General features: G+C 51.3%; 1 protein-coding gene across 1 annotated transcript; it reads right to left on the bottom strand.

Moving 5' to 3' along the window:
- Window positions 1-817: 817 nt before the first annotated feature.
- Window positions 818-16,839, bottom strand: LOC142187315 (coagulation factor XI-like; the record flags this gene model as incomplete). The annotated part of the gene is made up of 10 exons (XM_075261538.1): window positions 818-1,145; window positions 4,099-4,125; window positions 4,493-4,605; window positions 7,222-7,381; window positions 8,156-8,262; window positions 11,373-11,541; window positions 11,784-11,878; window positions 11,965-12,124; window positions 15,198-15,304; window positions 16,671-16,839. Coding segments are annotated over 10 exons (1,112 nt in total), but the record flags the coding sequence as incomplete, so codon positions are not given.
- Between the last annotated feature and the right edge of the window lie 1,828 nt (window positions 16,840-18,667).

Below are 18,667 nucleotides of genomic sequence, written 5' to 3'. Positions count from 1 at the left end.
TGCAGAGTCTTGTAGTGCCGGGGTATGGTGAGTCCTTGTAGTGGAGTATAGGGACCATGAATGTGCAGAGTCTTGTAGTGCCGGGGTATGGTGAGTCCTTGTACTGGAGTATAGGGACCATGAATGTGCAGAGTCTTGTAGTGCCGGGGTATGGTGAGTCCTTGTACTGGAGTATAGGGACCATGAATGTGCAGAGTCTTGTAGTGTCGGGGTATGGTGAGTCCTTGTACTGGAGTATAGGGACCATGAATGTGCAGAGTCTTGTAGTGCCGGGGTATGGTGAGTCCTTGTACTGGAGTATAGGGACCATGAATGTGCAGAGTCTTGTAGTGCTGGGGTATGGTGAGTCCTTGTAGTGGAGTATAGGGACCATGAATGTGCAGAGTCTTGTAGTGCCGGGGTATGGTGAGTCCTTGTACTGGAGTATAGGGACCATGAATGTGCAGAGTCTTGTAGTGCCGGGGTATGGTGAGTCCTTGTACTGGAGTATAGGGACCATGAATGTGCAGAGTCTTGTAGTGCCGGGGTATGGTGAGTCCTTGTACTGGAGTATAGGGACCATGAATGTGCAGAGTCTTGTAGTGCCGGGGTATGGTGAGTCCTTGTACTGGAGTATAGGGACCATGAATGTGCAGAGTCTTGTAGTGCCGGGGTATGGTGAGTCCTTGTACTGGAGTATAGGGACCATGAATGTGCAGAGTCTTGTAGTGCCGGGGTATGGTGAGTCCTTGTACTGGAGTATAGGGACCATGAATGTGCAGAGTCTTGTAGTGCCGGGGTATGGTGAGTCCTTGTACTGGAGTATAGGGACCATGAATGTGCAGGGACTTGTAGTGCCGGGGTATGGTGAGTCCTTGTACTGGAATATGGGGACCATGAATGTGCAGAGTCTTGTAGTGCCGGGGTATGGTGAGTCCTTGTACTGGAGTATAGGGACCATGAATGTGCAGAGTCTTGTAGTGCCGGGGTATGGTGAGTCCTTGTACTGGAATATAGGGACCATGAATGTGCAGAGTCTTGTAGATTCTTTGTCGTGGAGAGTCCATGCATTGCGTCGTAGTCACCATGCAGTTGAATGAGAAGGTCATGTTCTGGTTATGGTCATTTTAGGTGAGGACAATGGTTTGCTGCCATTTTCTTCTAACCTGAAGGGGTAGATGGGACATTTTGAGCTGACAAGAAAAAGAAATGTCAAGGTAAAGAAGAACAATAGCCTGAAGGAACCAGCGGAGAAGGTTGTGAGGTGTGGGGCCCAGTATGACACTGTGTGGCCATACCACATGCGCCGGCTCCACCTATTTACACCAAGTCTGTGCTAGTGATTGGATTAGTTCTCTGGTGTGCCAATCACTGCTGGTATGCTCTGTCTCTGTGTCCTGCGTGTTGGCGAGATGCCAGTCTGATGACCTCAAAGAATCTGTCTCTTATCTCAAAGCACAATTGAGACCACACCCCTGAGGACCTCATAGAGCCTGTCTCTGACCACTATATAATCTGTGTGCATGATCACAATACAGACCACACCTCTGAGGACCTCATAGAGCCTGTCTCTGATCACAATATAGTCTATGTGCCTGATCACAATACAAACCACACCTCTGAGGATCTCATAGAGCCTGTCTCTGATCACTATATAGTCCATGTGCCTGATCACAATTTCTCTGACCACTATATAGATACTTTCTCTGATTACAATACAGACCACACCTCTGAGGACCTCATAGTGCCTGTCTCTGATCACAATACAGACCACACCTCTGAGGGTCTCATAGGGCCTGTCTCTGATCACTATATAGTCCATGTGCCTGATCACAATTTCTCTGACCACTATATAGATACTTTCTCTGATTACAATACAGACCACACCTCTGAGGACCTCATAGGGCCTGTCTCTGATCACTATATTATCCATGTGCCTGATCACAATACAGACCACACCTCTGAGGGTCTCATAGAGCCTGTCTCTGATCACAATACAGACCACACCTCTGAGGACCTCATAGAGCCTGTCTCTGATTGTAATACAGACCACACCTCTGAGGATCTCATAGAGCCTGTCTCTGATCACTATATAGTCCATGTGCCTGATCACAATTTCTCTGACCACTATATAGATACTTTCTCTGATTACAATACAGACCACACCTCTGAGGACCTCATAGTGCCTGTCTCTGATCACAATACAGACCACACCTCTGAGGACCTCATAGGGCCTGTCTCTGATCACTATATAGTCCATGTGCCCGATTACTATACAGACCACACCTCTGAGGACCTCATAGGGCCTGTCTCTGATTACAATACAGACCACACCTCTGAGGACCTCATAGAGCCTGTCTCTGATCACAATATAGTCTATGTGCCTGATCACAATACAGACCACACCTCTGAGGATCTCATAGAGCCTGTCTCTGATCACTATATAGTCCATGTGCCTGATCACAATTTCTCTGACCACTATATAGATACTTTCTCTGATTACAATACAGACCACACCTCTGAGGACCTCATAGTGCCTGTCTCTGATCACAATACAGACCACACCTCTGAGGGTCTCATAGAGCCTGTCTCTGATCACAATACAGACCACACCTCTGAGGGTCTCATAGAGCCTGTCTCTGATCACAATACAGACCACACCTCTGAGGGTCTCATAGGGCCTGTCTCTGATCACTATATAGATACTTTCTCTGATTACAATACAGACCACACCTCTGAGGACCTCATAGTGCCTGTCTCTGATCACAATACAGACCACACCTCTGAGGACCTCATAGTGCCTGTCTCTGATTACAATACAGACCACACCTCTGAGGACCTCATAGTGCCTGTCTCTGATTACAATACAGACCACACCTCTGAGGACCTCATAGTGCCTGTCTCTGATCACAATACAGACCACACCTCTGAGGGTCTCATAGAGCCTGTCTCTGATCACAATACAGACCACACCTCTGAGGGTCTCATAGAGCCTGTCTCTGATCACAATACAGACCACACCTCTGAGGATCTCATAGAGCCTGTCTCTGATCACTATATAGTCCATGTGCCTGATCACAATTTCTCTGACCACTATATAGATACTTTCTCTGATTGTAATACAGACCACACCTCTGAGGACCTCATAGTGCCTGTCTCTGATCACTATATTATCCATGTGCCTGATCACAATACAGACCACACCTCTGAGGGTCTCATAGAGCCTGTCTCTGATCACAATACAGACCACACCCCTGAGGACCTCATAGAGCCTGTCTCTGACCACTATATAATCTGTGTGCATGATCACAATACAGACCACACCTCTGAGGACCTCATAGTGCCTGTCTCTGATCACTATATTATCCATGTGCCTGATCACAATACAGACCACACCTCTGAGGGTCTCATAGAGCCTGTCTCTGATCACAATACAGACCACACCTCTGAGGGTCTCATAGAGCCTGTCTCTGATCACAATACAGACCACACCTCTGAGGACCTCATAGAGCCTGTCTCTGATTGTAATACAGACCACACCTCTGAGGATCTCATAGAGCCTGTCTCTGATCACTATATAGTCCATGTGCCTGATCACAATTTCTCTGACCACTATATAGATACTTTCTCTGATTACAATACAGACCACACCTCTGAGGATCTCATAGAGCCTGTCTCTGATCACTATATTATCCATGTGCCCGATTACTATACAGACCACACCTCTGAGGACCTCATAGGGCCTGTCTCTGATCACTATATAGTCCATGTGCCCGATTACTATACAGACCACACCTCTGAGGACCTCATAGGGCCTGTCTCTGATTACAATACAGACCACACCCCTGAGGACCTCATAGAGCATTTCTCTGACCACTATATAGATACCTTATCTGATTACAATACAGACCACACCCCTGAGGATCTCATAGGGCCTGTCTCTGATTACAATACAGACCACACCCCTGAGGACCTCATAGGGCCTGTCTCTGATCACTATATAGTCCATGTGCCCGATTACTATACAGACCACACCCCCGAGGACCTCTGACCAGTATGTAGACCCTCTGGCCATGTGTAAGACCCCAGATGGTTTTTTTTTACACATTTTATACTCACAGGAAGGCAGCACATCCGGTGGAGAATCTGCAAAAGGAAAATGAAAACTTGTGATGTTTCTTGGTTGTATTATGATGTCATAACCCGTATTCTTATCTTTCCATTCATTGTAGGGCAGGACTTAGCTGTAAGATAAATGTGGGGTGATCTGGAGTAATAGTGACAATTACATGACCATGGAGACCTACAGAACCTTCCCACACGCTCCAGTGATGGCTCCTCACACATGGCCTTCTCCATCCCTGACATTGTTCCTACAGCCCTTCTCCTGATGAACCTCCCATCAAGCTGGACCCACATCTGATAAGTCACTGGGACCTGATGCCTGACCCTCACTCGGTACCTGCTTGGCCCACACCTGATATTTGACTTTATCCAGATGTTTGATCCTCACCTGATGTTTGACCTTTGCAGCCTCTTTGTGGGAAGCCGGACGTGACATCGGGGGAGTCCTTTATGATCTGAGGTAGCGGGAGGGATAGCAGACTCTTCAGGTAACAGGTGCTTCTGGAGAGAGAAAATAAGATAGACATTGACCTGTTTATTCTCTAAGGCAAGAACCGTGAAAACCGACTCCGATACTCTGTCAAGACTCTGCTGACCTAGGAGTGACGGCCACCATGACTGGCTATGTGTGCAGGCTATGTAAGCTAGGACTTACTGTCCTCTAAAAACCTGTAACCCCAAGTGTCAGATCTGAGATACAAAGAATTCTCACATCGGAGATGAGAGAGAGAGAGAGATGGGAGAGAGAGAAAGAGAGAGATAGAAGAGAGAGAGAGAGAGATAGGAGGGAGAGAGAGAGAGAGAGATATATTGATACTTTATCTGATCACAATACAGACCACACCTCTGAGGACCTCATAGGTCCTGTCTCTGATCACTATATAGTCCATGTGCCCAATTACTATACAGACCACACCCCTGAGGACCTCATAGAGCATTTCTCTGACCACTATATAGATACTTTATCTGATTACAATACAGACCACACCTCTGAGGACCTCATAGTGCCTGTCTCTGATTACAATACAGACCACACCCCTGAGGACCTCATAGGGCCTGTCTCTGATTACAATACAGACCACACCTCTGAGGACCTCATAGGGCCTGTCTCTGATCACTATATAGTCCATGTGCCCGATTACTATACAGACCACACCCCTGAGGACCTCATAGAGCATTTCTCTGACCACTATATAGATACTTTATCTGATTACAATACAGACCACACCCCTGAGGACCTCATAGGGCCTGTCTCTGATTACAATACAGACCACACCTCTGAGGACCTCATAGGGCCTGTCTCTGATCACTATATAGTCCATGTGCCCGATTACTATACAGACCACACCCCTGAAGACCTCATAGAGCATTTCTCTGACCACTATATAGATACTTTATCTGATTACAATACAGACCACACCTCTGAGGACCTCATAGGACCTGTCTCTGATCAGACCCTGGAGTCTCGGCATGGGTGGAGTTTTGTGCCGTTCCCTTATTCTATAGTCTCAGGCCTTACAATTAGGACTAGGTTTTATCCAATGGGAATGATGCCTTTTGGGCATTGCTTTCATTTAGAATTGCAATAACATATGATGCGTGTATACATTTGGGGTATTGTGCCACCTACCCTAAGCAGACAAGGACTTGGTTCGGAAGGGGCAAAGGGAAGACAGGCACAGAAGGACTGGCATCTATTAGTCAGTGACCGGCAGAAGATGTATAAAGTAGAGAGGAAGTGGCTTTCTGGGGCAATATATACTTTATTACCCCCAGCTGAGCAAGTGGCCGGCGCTTGAAACATGCCAAAGGGTAACGTGGAGGAGACTCGCCTGGTGTCACATAGGGGACCCCCATCCATCAAGGTGAGAATTAGGCAGTGCCACAAGGAGTAGGTTATGGCAGTTTAGGAGGTGGGTAATTGCTTAAGACCTTAGGGGGAGCTCTCTGTGATAAACACAAGTGGAGCCACAGATTGCTCTCCTAGGGGTGGTAGAGTAGTCCAAGCCCACCTGCATAGGGCAGGAGTAGCCCCAAGTGAGTGGAAGAAGGTCTTGATCTTCAAAGAGCCCAACTGGGGTAGAGAGGGTTAAATCAATTTACACCAGGAAAAGGTATTTCTGCAAAAGTAACTTATCTGGAAGAGTAGATGACGGTCCAGTGTCCAATGGTGATCTAGTGTCCATAGGCAGTCCAGTGTCTAATGGCGATCCAGTATCCAATGGCGGTCCAGCAGCCAATGATGATCTAGTGTCCATTGGCAGTCCAAGGGCCAATGGCGGTCCCGTGTCCAATGGCGGTCCAGTATCCAATGGCAGTCCAGCAGCCAATGGCGATCTAGTGTCCAATGGCGGTCCAGTGTGCAATGGCCGTCCAGTATCCAATGGCGGTCCAGCGGCTAATGGTGGTCCAATGCCCAATGGCGATCTAGTGTCCATTGGCGGTCCAGTGTCCAATGGCGATTTGGTGTCCATTGGCAGTCCAGTGTCCAATGGAGGTCCAGTGTCCAATGGCAATTTGGTGTCCATTGACAGTCCAGTGTCCAATGGCGATCTAGTGTCCATTGGCAGTCCAGTGTCCAATGGCGGGCCAGTATCCATTGGCGGTCCAGTGTCCATTGGCAGTACAGTGACCAATGGCACTGCTGTTCAGAGAGGGTACTAAGGTCTTCTGACCAAAGACTGGATCTGCCCCTTGGAGAAGTAGGACGCCGTATGGAATGGCATCCACATGAACCAGCTTTGCCTCCATAATACAGGTTTGCTCAACGCGGGTACAGACGGTGAAATCCCTCTCATATCACTGGTGGTCAGGAGAGAACCTACCAGTGTGGTGAAGTATTAGTCTGACAGGTGTGAGGGGGCGGTAGGTTTAGATGGTTCCCTACATGTACGATCCATCTACAGCGGGTGTGAATGGGGCAGGGGTGCAGACATCCACCACCCAACAGTGGAGCAAATCATCCTAACTCTTCTGATCAGACCCACCAACGTTCGGAAAGTTAACCCTACGTTAGTACACACGGTACCTGAATACCTTTTTAAGCCTTGGTCAAAAATAATTGAGGTCCCGGAGGGTCGTCCCACCCCCTTCCATGTCACCACTGCTTCTACTCACATCTGATCTGGCAGAAGATGTGTCTGGTTAAAGAAGGTAAAGAACTGGCACAAGGCATCCTGGGTGCAGATCTCCTGACATTCAGGGTACGAGGCCGCCACCAGGCTGCGCTCCGAAGAGCCCGGGAAGTTCAGATCCTGATACTGCTCCGTCACACACTCTGGAAGAGAGGATTATTAATGGGCACTCGCAGTGTACCCCAGTACATACCCATTCTATGCCCAGTGTACCCCCAGACTACAGCCACTGTACGCCAGGATATCTCCAGTATACCCCCAGTACATACCCATTCTATGCCCAGTGTACCCCCAGACTACAGCCACTGTACCCCAGGATATCTCCAGTATACCCCCAGTACATACCCATTCTATGCCCAGTGTACCCCCAGTCTACAGCCACTGTACCCCAGGATATCTCCAGTATACCCCCAGTACATACCCATTCTATGCCCAGTGTACCCCCAGTCTACAGCCACTGTACCCCAGGATATCTCCAGTATACCCCCAGTACATACCCATTCTATGCCCAGTGTACCCCCAGTCTACAGCCACTGTACGCCAGGATACCTCCAGTATACCCCCAGTACATACCCATTCTATGCCCAGTGTACCCCTAGTCTATCCCCAGTACATACCCGTTCTATGTCCAGTGTATTCCCAGTCTTATTCCCATTGTATTCCCAGAGTATACCAAGTCTATCCCCAGTGTACCCCAGTTTACCTCTAGTGTACCCCCAGTCTATCCCCAATACATACCTACAGCCACTGCACCCCATGATACCTCCAATAAACCCCCAGTACATACTCATTGTATGCCCAGTGTACCCCGAGTCTACAGACACTGTACCCCAGGATATCTCCAATGCATACCTACAGCCACTGTACCCCAGGGTATCCCCATGACTGACCACATACACACTGGACATATCACTCACCTTTGTGGACACCTGACATGGGTTTGCTGAAGCCGGATATCGCGTTGGGTTGGTTAATGACATTGCTGGGAACTCCTTGGTCACCGCTCTGCAGGAAGCAGGAGAACCTACAGAAGATGAATACAAGTCAATCTCCATAAGGTCTGGCATCGCTAGGACTGGTGGTTAAGAGGACTGGTGAACCGGCTGGTGGGCAGGCCAGGTGGACTAGTGAAAGAGGAATGGACTGTAGAAATACTGGTGGTCAGGGGGAATGAGAAACAGGAGGACAAGGTGGACTGGTGGTCAGGAGGACAGGTGTATTGGTGGACTCGTGGTCAGTTGGACAGGTGTATTGTTGGACTGGTGGTCAGTAGGACAGGTGTATTGGACTGGTAGTCAGTTGGACAGGTGTATTGGTGGACTCGTGGTCAGTAGGACAGGTGTTTTGGTGGACAGGTGGTCAGTAGGACAGGTGTATTGGTGGACTGGTGGTCAGTTGGACAGGTGTATTGGTGGACTGGTGGCCAGGAGGACGGGTGTATTGATGGACTGGTGGCCAGGAGGACAGGTGTATTGGTCAACTGGTGGTCAGTTGGACAGGTGTATTAGTGGATTGGTGGCCAGGAGGACAGGTGTATTGGTGGACTGGTGGTCAGTAGGACAGGTGTATTGGTGGACTGGTGGTCAGTAGGATAGGTGTATTGGTGGACTGGTGGTCAGTTGGACAGGTGCAGTGGTGGACTGGTGGTCAGGAGGACAGGTGTATTGGTGGACTGGTGGTCAGTAGGACAGGTGGACTGGTGGTCAGTTGGACAGGTGTATTGGTGGACTGGTGGCCAGGTGTATTGGTGGACTGGTGGCCAGGAGGACAGGTGTATTGGTGGACTGGTGGTCAGTAAGACAGGTGTATTGGTGGACTGCTGATCAGGAGGAGAGGTGGATTGGTGCCCAGGAGGACAGGTGTATTGGTGGACTTGAGGTCAGTAGGACAGGTGGACTGGTGGTCAGTTGGACAGGTGTATTGGTGGACTGGTGGTCAGTAGGACAGGTGTATTGGTGGACTGGTGGTCAGTTGGACAGGTGTATTGGTGGACTGGTGGTCAGTAGGACAGGTGTATTGGTGGACTGGTGGTCAGTTGGACAGGTGTCTTGGTGGACTGGTGGTCAGTTGGACAGGTGTCTTGGTGAACTGGTGGTCAGTAGGACAGGTGTATTGGTGGACTCGTGGTCAGTTGGACAGGTGTATTGGTGGACTCGTGGTCAGTTGGACAGGTGTATTGTTGGACTGGTGGTCAGTAGGACAGGTGTATTGGACTGGTAGTCAGTTGGACAGGTGTATTGGTGGACTCGTGGTCAGTAGGACAGGTGTTTTGGTGGACAGGTGGTCAGTAGGACAGGTGTATTGGTGGACTGGTGGTCAGTTGGACAGGTGTATTGGTGGACTGGTGGCCAGGAGGACGGGTGTATTGATGGACTGGTGGCCAGGAGGACAGGTGTATTGGTCAACTGGTGGTCAGTTGGACAGGTGTATTAGTGGATTGGTGGCCAGGAGGACAGGTGTATTGGTGGACTGGTGGTCAGTAGGACAGGTGTATTGGTGGACTGGTGGTCAGTAGGATAGGTGTATTGGTGGACTGGTGGTCAGTTGGACAGGTGCAGTGGTGGACTGGTGGTCAGGAGGACAGGTGTATTGGTGGACTGGTGGTCAGTAGGACAGGTGGACTGGTGGTCAGTTGGACAGGTGTATTGGTGGACTGGTGGCCAGGTGTATTGGTGGACTGGTGGCCAGGAGGACAGGTGTATTGGTGGACTGGTGGCCAGGAGGACAGGTGTATTGGTGGACTGGTGGTCAGTAAGACAGGTGTATTGGTGGACTGCTGATCAGGAGGAGAGGTGGATTGGTGCCCAGGAGGACAGGTGTATTGGTGGACTTGAGGTCAGTAGGACAGGTGGACTGCTGGTCAGTTGGACAGGTGTATTGGTGGACTGGTGGTCAGTAGGACAGGTGTATTGGTGGACTGGTGGTCAGTTGGACAGGTGTATTGGTGGACTGGTGGTCAGTAGGACAGGTGTATTGGTGGACTGGTGGTCAGTTGGACAGGTGTATTGGTGGACTGGTGGTCAGTAGGACAGGTGTATTGGTGGACTGGTGGTCAGTTGGACAGGTGTCTTGGTGGACTGGTGGTCAGTTGGACAGGTGTCTTGGTGAACTGGTGGTCAGTAGGACAGGTGTATTGGTGGACTGGTGGCCAGTAGAACAGGTGTATTAGTGAACTGGTACTGGTGGTCAGGAGGACAGGTGTATTGGTGGACTGGTTGTCAGGAGGACAGGTGTATTGGTGGACTGGTAGTCAGTAGGACAGGTGCATTGGTGGACTGGTGGTCAGAAGGACAGGTGTATTGGACTGGTGGCCAGGAGGACAGGTGTATTGGTGGACTTGAGGTCAGTAGGACAGGTGGACTGGTGGTCAGTTGGACAGGTGTATTGGTGGACTGGTGGTCAGAAGGACAGGTGTATTGGTGGACTCGTGGTGAGTAGGACAGGTGTATTGGTGGACTGGTTGTCAGGAGGACAGGTGTATTGGTGGACTGGTGGTCAGGAGGACAGGTGTCTTGGTGGACTGGTGGTCAGTAGGACAGGTGTATTGGTGGACTCGTGATCAGTAGGACAGGTGTATTGGTGGACTGGTTGTCAGGAGGACAGGTGTATTGGTGGACTGGTGGTCAGTAGGACAGGTGTATTGGTGGCCAGGAGGACAGGTGTATTGGTGGACTGGTGGTCAGGAGGACAGGTGTATTGGTGGACTGGTGGTCAGGAGGACAGGTGTATTGGTGGACTGGTACTGGTGGTCAGGAGGACAGGTGTATTGGTGGACTGGTGGTCAGTTGGACAGGTGTATTGGTGGACTGGTGGTCAGGAGGACATGTGTATTGGTGGACTGGTGGTCAGTAGGACAGGTGTATTGGTTTACCTGGTGGCCAGTAGGACAGGTGTATTGGTGGACTGGTACTGGTGGTCAGGAGGACAGGTGTATTGGTGGACTGGTGGCCAGGAGGACAGGTGTATTGGTGGACTGGTGGCCAAGAGGACAGGTACACTGGACCACCATATTTTTTAGAACTACCCTCAGAATAGATGATGACTGGGAGGTTGTCACAGCCCCACCGCTGATGTTATGGAATGACTACATGTAAATGGGAGTCCTCATTACTGGGGGTTTGAGTCCGCACTCACCTGCGCTCATCTAATGTCCAGTCTACACTCAGGTAAGTAAAGAATTGGCAGGAAGGGTTGTGGGTGCACAGGAGTCGGCAATAAGAAGCATCTGGAGCCATGATGTACCCGATCAGAGCTCCGGAGAACGTGGTGTTCGGGAAGAGCAGAGTCCAGCAGTCCAAGTCACCTGCAGAGAGAGAGAGGTTAGGTGGAAGGCAAGATGGCGGCCAGGACAGAGGGAGGTGCGAGCGCCTGACAACTCTATTGTTATGATGGGTCACATGTCTGGTCACTATTCTGAGCACACAACAGACTTGATATGACCAGACAATCCTGATCAGTACAGGGGCCCGGGACGGCAGAGTAAGGAGGATGTCACCTGGTGGGTCACCTCTGTAATACTTCCATCTCCAGGGGTCCCCACCTTACCTGTGGCCTTCAGACTGAATCCTGAGGTGGCATTGGTTGCTGGGTAGACGTCTTCTGGGACCCCCAGGGGGCTGCTTCTCATGCGGCACCTATAACTAAGGAGCAGAAGGTTGTACTGGTTATACTGGTGATACACTGGAGACAAGGTCCCCCACCACCTCCATTCTCCTGACACATTTACCTCTCTAGATCAGGATCCCAGTAAAACGAGAAGAATTCACAATCAGGATGATCAGTGCAGGACGACCGACAACTCTCCACATCCACGGCCGAGGTGTCAGCTACATCCAGGCCAAAAAACTCCAGCTCAGGGTACAGGAGAGAGGAGCAGTTCTGGGAACCTGTGGGGGCAAAACATACGGGTCTTCTACTGGACAGGACAATGATCACATTGAGGAGGTGACAGGCAGAGGGCTGGAGTCCAGATATATCTCCTCCAGGTCTCTGACATATATGAGGTCTGGGGCAGATCTGGAGGAGCCTCAGCACAGGGGCAGATCTGGAGGAGCCTCAGCACAGGGGTAGATCTGAAGGAGCCTCAGAACAGGAGCAGATCTGGAGGAGCCTCAGCACAGGGGCAGGTCTGGAGGTGCCTCAGAACAGGAGCAGATCTGGAGGAGCCTCAGCACAGGGGCAGGTCTGGAGGAGCCTCAGAACAGGAGCAGATCTGGAGGAGCCTCAGCACAGGGGCAGATCTGGAGGAGCCTCAGCACAGGGGTAGATCTGGAGGAGCCTCAGAACAGGAGCAGATCTGGAGGAGCCTCAGCACAGGGGCAGGTCTGGAGGAGCCTCAGAACAGGAGCAGATCTGGAGGAGCCTCAGCACAGGGGCAGATCTGGAGGAGCCTCAGCACAGGGGTAGATCTGAAGGAGCCTCAGAACAGGAGCAGATCTGGAGGAGCCTCAGCACAGGGGCAGGTCTGGAGGAGCCTCAGAACAGGAGCAGATCTGGAGGAGCCTCAGCACAGGGGCAGATCTGGAGGAGCCTCAGCACAGGGGCAGATCTGGAGGAGCCTCAGCACAGGGGTAGATCTGGAGGAGCCTCAGCACAGGGGCAGATCTGGAGGAGCCTCAGCACAGGGGCAAGTCTGGACGAGCCTCAGCACAAAGGGCAGGTCTGGAGGAGCCTCAGCACAGGGGCAGATCTGGAGGAGCCTCAGCACAGGGGCAGATCTGGAGGAGCCTCAGCACAGGGGTAGATCTGGAGGAGCCTCAGCACAGGGGCAGATCTGGAGGAGCCTCAGCACAGGGGCAAGTCTGGACGAGCCTCAGCACAAAGGGCAGGTCTGGAGGAGCCTCAGCACAGTGGCAGGTCTGGAGGAGCCTCAGCACAGGGGCAGGTCTGGAGGAGCCTCAGCACAGGGGCAGGTCTGGAGGAGCCTCAGCACAGGGGCAGATCTGGAGGAGCCTCAGCACAGGGGCAGGTCTGGAGGAGCCTCAGCACAGGGGCAGGTCTGGAGTAACCTCAGCACAAGGGCAGATCTGGAGGAACCTCAGCACAGGGGCAGATCTGGAGGAGCCTCAGCACAGGGGCAGATCTGGAGGAGCCTCAGCACAGGGGCAGATCTGTAGGAGCCTCAGCACAGGGGCAAGTCTGGAGGAGCCTCAGCACAGGGACAGATCTGTAGGAGCCTCAGCGCAGGGCAGATCTGGAGGAGCCTCAGCACAGGGGCAAGTCTGGAGGAGCCTCAGCACAGGGACAGATCTGTAGGAGCCTCAGCGCAGGGCAGATCTGGAGGAGCCTCAGCACAAAGGGCAGGTCTGGAGTAACCTCAGCACAAGGGCAGATCTGGAGGAGCCTCAGCACAGGGGCAGATCTGGAGGAGCCTCAGCACAGGGGCAGGTCTGGAGGAGCCTCAGCACAGGGGCAGGTCTGGAGTAACCTCAGCACAAGGGCAGATCTGGAGGAACCTCAGCACAGGGACAGGTCTGGCATAGTCTCAGCACAGGGACAGATCTGTAGGAGCCTCAGCGCAGGGCAGATCTGGAGGAGCCTCAGCGCAGGGGCAGATCTGTAGGAGCCTCAGCGCAGGGCAGATCTGGAGGAGCCTCAGCACAAAGGGCAGGTCTGGAGTAACCTCAGCACAAGGGCAGATCTGGAGGAGCCTCAGCACAGGGGCAGATCTGGAGGAGCCTCAGCACAGGGGCAGGTCTGGAGGAGCCTCAGCACAGGGGCAGGTCTGGAGTAACCTCAGCACAAGGGCAGATCTGGAGGAACCTCAGCACAGGGACAGGTCTGGCATAGTCTCAGCACAGGGACAGATCTGTAGGAGCCTCAGCGCAGGGGCAGATCCTGGGCTCATTACTGACCCATAAAGGCTGCAGCTGTGACATTACAGGGCAGGTCCATGAGGTGAGAGGAGGCGCCGGGTCTGTCCTGTAACCCTGAGGCCGCTGACACTATATTGCTCCTGTTGTGTTGGTGTGGCTGTTAGTAAGCCCCATGTATAGTTAGGTATCAGCTCTGTTAGTGGCTCAGACGAGCAGGATTATATTTTGTTTTTGCCTGAAGTGAAGGTTTTATTTTCCTGTTTTTTTTTCCTATATAAACCAGTTTTGCTGCATTTTTTGTCCCTGTCTCAGACTGTTTGGGTTGCACCACTGCTGCCACCGAGCCCCCTCCCCCACACTATATATATATATATATATATATATATATATATATATATATATATATCACTGCTACTACCCAGCTCCCTCCCCCACACCACCCATTAACACACCTGGCCATGTTTGTACCCTGTATGAGCAAATCTCATCCTCTCTGACCATGTCCATCTCACCATGTATGACCACGTGGCACCATCTCCAATCATATGTGACTGCTTGTGACCATCTATGGCCATGTCTCACTCCATGTGACCCTGTATGGCAATACATGACCATATCTAACTATGGAGGACCACCTCTAACCATGTATGACCACCTCTAACCATGTATGACCACCTCTAACCATGTATGACCACCTCTAACCATGTATGACCACCTCTAACCATGTATGACCACATCTAGTCATATATGACAGATGACACCATGTATACTCATATCTGAAAACCTCTGGTTGACCATGTCTGACCATCTCACCATCTATGACCAGATCTTACTACATTTGACCATGTACAACCATATCTAACCATGTCTGCTACCTACTGACCATGTTGAGTCACATATGACTATGTCTGGCCAGTATCTCCATGTTGGACCACCATGTCACATGATGTAGTAGCACATCTGACATGATGATTGGTTGTGTACACCGAGGTTCTGCTTTCAGTCCTCACTGTCTCCCTGTAGACTGTCCAGCCATATAGTGTTACCCAGAATTCCCGTCCTATCAGCCCGGTGCCCCCCACAGTCACACTGCCCCCTCTCTTCACCATCAGGGTGTCAGCTATCATTATCGGGGGTCACCCACTTTTCTGGATGGTGCTGTATTGCAGGGAGAAGCCAGATATGGCGGCGTCCAGATGTGTCACCGTGGTTGGAATGTTTCCAGGGGCCGATCGCAACGCGCAAATACTCCTGAGGAGACAGAAGGAAGAGAATTGGCAAGCGGGACGCCTGACAACCCCAGTAACATGCAATGTCTGTCCTGACAACCCCAGTAACATGCAATGTCCGTCCTGACAACCCCAGTAACATGTAATGTCCGTCCTGACAACCCCAGTAACATGTAATGTCCGTCCTGACAACCCCAGTAACATGTAATGTCCGTCCTGACAACCCCAGTAACATGCAATGTCCGTCCTGACAACCCCAGTAACATGTAATGTCCGTCCTGACAACCCCAGTAACATGTAATGTCTGTCCTGACAACCCCAGTAACATGTAATGTCCGTCCTGACAACCCCAGTAACATGTAATGTCCGTCCTGACAACCCCAGTAACATGCAATGTCCGTCCTGACAACCCCAGTAACATGCAATGTCCGTCCTGACAACCCCAGTAACATGCAATGTCCGTCCTGACAACCCCAGTAACATGCAATGTCCGTCCTGACAACCCCAGTAACATGTAATGTCCGTCCTGACAACCCCAGTAACATGTAATGTCCATCCTGACAACCCCAGTAACATGTAATGTCCGTCCTGACAACCCCAGTAACATGTAATGTCCGTCCTGACAACCCCAGTAACATGCAATGTCCGTCCTGACAACCCCAGTAACATGCAATGTCCGTCCTGACAACCCCAGTAACATGTAATGTCCGTCCTGACAACCCCAGTAACATGTAATGTCCGTCCTGACAACCCCAGTAACATGCAATGTCCGTCCTGACAACCCCAGTAACATGTAATGTCTGTCCTGACAACCCCAGTAACATGTAATGTCTGTCCTGACAACCCCAGTAACATGTAATGTCCGTCCTGACAACCCCAGTAACATGTAATGTCTGTCCTGACAACCCCAGTAACATGTAATGTCTGTCCTGACAACCCCAGTAACATGCAATGTCCGTCCTGACAACCCCAGTAACATGTAATGTCCGTCCTGACAACCCCAGTAACATACAATGTCTGTCCTGACAACCCCAGTAACATGTAATGTCCATCCTGACAACCCCAGTAACATACAATGTCTGTCCTGACAACCCCAGTAACATGTAATGTCCGTCCTGACAACCCCAGTAACATATAATGTCCGTCCTGACAACCCCAATAACATGTAATGTCCATCCTGACAACCCCAGTAACATGTAATGTCCGTCCTGACAACCCCAGTAACATGTAATGTCCGTCCTGACAACCCCAGTAACATGTAATGTCCGTCCTGACAACCCCAGTAACATGTAATGTCCGTCCTGACAACCCCAGTAACATGTAATGTCCGTCCTGACAACCCCAGTAACATGTAATGTCCGTCCTGACAACCCCAGTAAGTCCCTCACATGCCGCTGGCTGTGTTGGCGTCTCCGGGCCGCAGGGTGAAGAACTGGCAGAGGTGATGACTGGTGCAGAGTTGTCGGCATTGCTCCACATTTTCCACCTCCTCCTCCAGCAGTGTCGCACCAGAGTAGTCAGAGTCAGGCAGGAGGAGGTCGGCACAGCCAAGGAAGCCTGGAGAGAGGGGGGCGGGACACATAATGGGGGGTCACTTATGTAATAGGGGGCAGGACACACATAATGGGGGTCACTTATGTAATAGGGGGGCGGGACACATAATGGGGGGTCACTTATGTAATAGGGGGGCGGGACACACATAATGGGGGTCACTTATGTAATAGGGGGGCGGGACACACATAATGGGGGGTCACTTATGTAATAGGGGGGCGGGACACATAATGGGGGTCACTTATGTAATAGGGGGGCGGGACACACATAATGGGGGTCACTTATATAATAGGGGGCAGGACACACATAATGGGGGGTCACTTATGTAATAGGGGGGCGGGACACACATAATGGGGGGGTCACTTATGTAATAGGGGGCAGGACACATAATGGGGGGTCACATATGTAATAGGGGGGCGGGACACACATAATGGGGGGTCACTTATGTAATAGGGGGCAGGACACACATAATGGGGGTCACTTATGTAATAGGGGGGCGGGACACATAATGGGGGGTCACTTATGTAATAGGGGGGCGGGACACACATAATGGGGGTCACTTATGTAATAGGGGGGCGGGACACACATAATGGGGGGTCACTTATGTAATAGGGGGGCGGGACACATAATGGGGGTCACTTATGTAATAGGGGGGCGGGACACACATAATGGGGGTCACTTATATAATAGGGGGCAGGACACACATAATGGGGGGTCACTTATGTAATAGGGGGGCGGGACACACATAATGGGGGGGTCACTTATGTAATAGGGGGCAGGACACATAATGGGGGGTCACATATGTAATAGGGGGGCGGGACACACATAATGGGGGGGTCACATATGTAATAGGGGGGCGGGACACACATAATGGGGGGTCACTTATGTAATAGGGGGGCAGGACACACATAATGGGGGGGTCACTTATGTAATAGGGGGCAGGACACATAATGGGGGGTCACATATGTAATAGGGGGGCGGGACACACATAATGGGGGTCACTTATGTAATAGGGGGCGGGACACACATAATGGGGGGGTCACTTATGTAATAGGGGGGCGGGACACACATAATGGGGGGGTCACTTATGTAATAGGGGGGCGGGACATGCATAATGGGGGGTCACTTATGTAATAGGGGGCGGGACACACATAATGGGGGTCACTTATGTAATAGGGGGCGGGACACACATAATGGGGGGGTCACTTATGTAATAGGGGGCGGGACACACATAATGGGGGGTCACTTATGTAATAGGGGGGCGGGACACACATAATGGGGGGGTCACTTATGTAATAGGGGGGCAGGACACACATAATGGGGGGGTCACTTATGTAATAGGGGGCAGGACACATAATGGGGGGTCACATATGTAATAGGGGGGCGGGACACACATAATGGGGGTCACTTATGTAATAGGGGGCGGGACACACATAATGGGGGGTCACTTATGTAATAGGGGGGCGGGACACACATAATGGGGGGGTCACTTATGTAATAGGGGGGCGGGACATGCATAATGGGGGGTCACTTATGTAATAGGGGGCGGGACACACATAATGGGGGGTCACTTATGTAATAGGGGGCGGGACACACATAATGGAGGGTCACATATGTAATAGGGGGGCGGGACACACATAATGGGGGGTCACTTATGTAATAGGGGGGCAAGACACACATAATGGGGGGGTCACTTATGTAATAGGGGGCAGGACACATAATGGGGGGTCACATATGTAATAGGGGGGCGGGACACACATAATGGGGGGTCACTTATATAATAGGGGGGCGGGACACACATAATGGGGGGGTCACTTATGTAATAGGGGGGCAG

Source organism: Leptodactylus fuscus, unplaced genomic scaffold, assembly GCF_031893055.1.
Source record: "Leptodactylus fuscus isolate aLepFus1 unplaced genomic scaffold, aLepFus1.hap2 HAP2_SCAFFOLD_187, whole genome shotgun sequence".
NCBI lineage: Eukaryota > Metazoa > Chordata > Amphibia > Anura > Leptodactylidae > Leptodactylus > Leptodactylus fuscus.
This window is presented reverse-complemented; position numbering and strand designations above follow the sequence as displayed.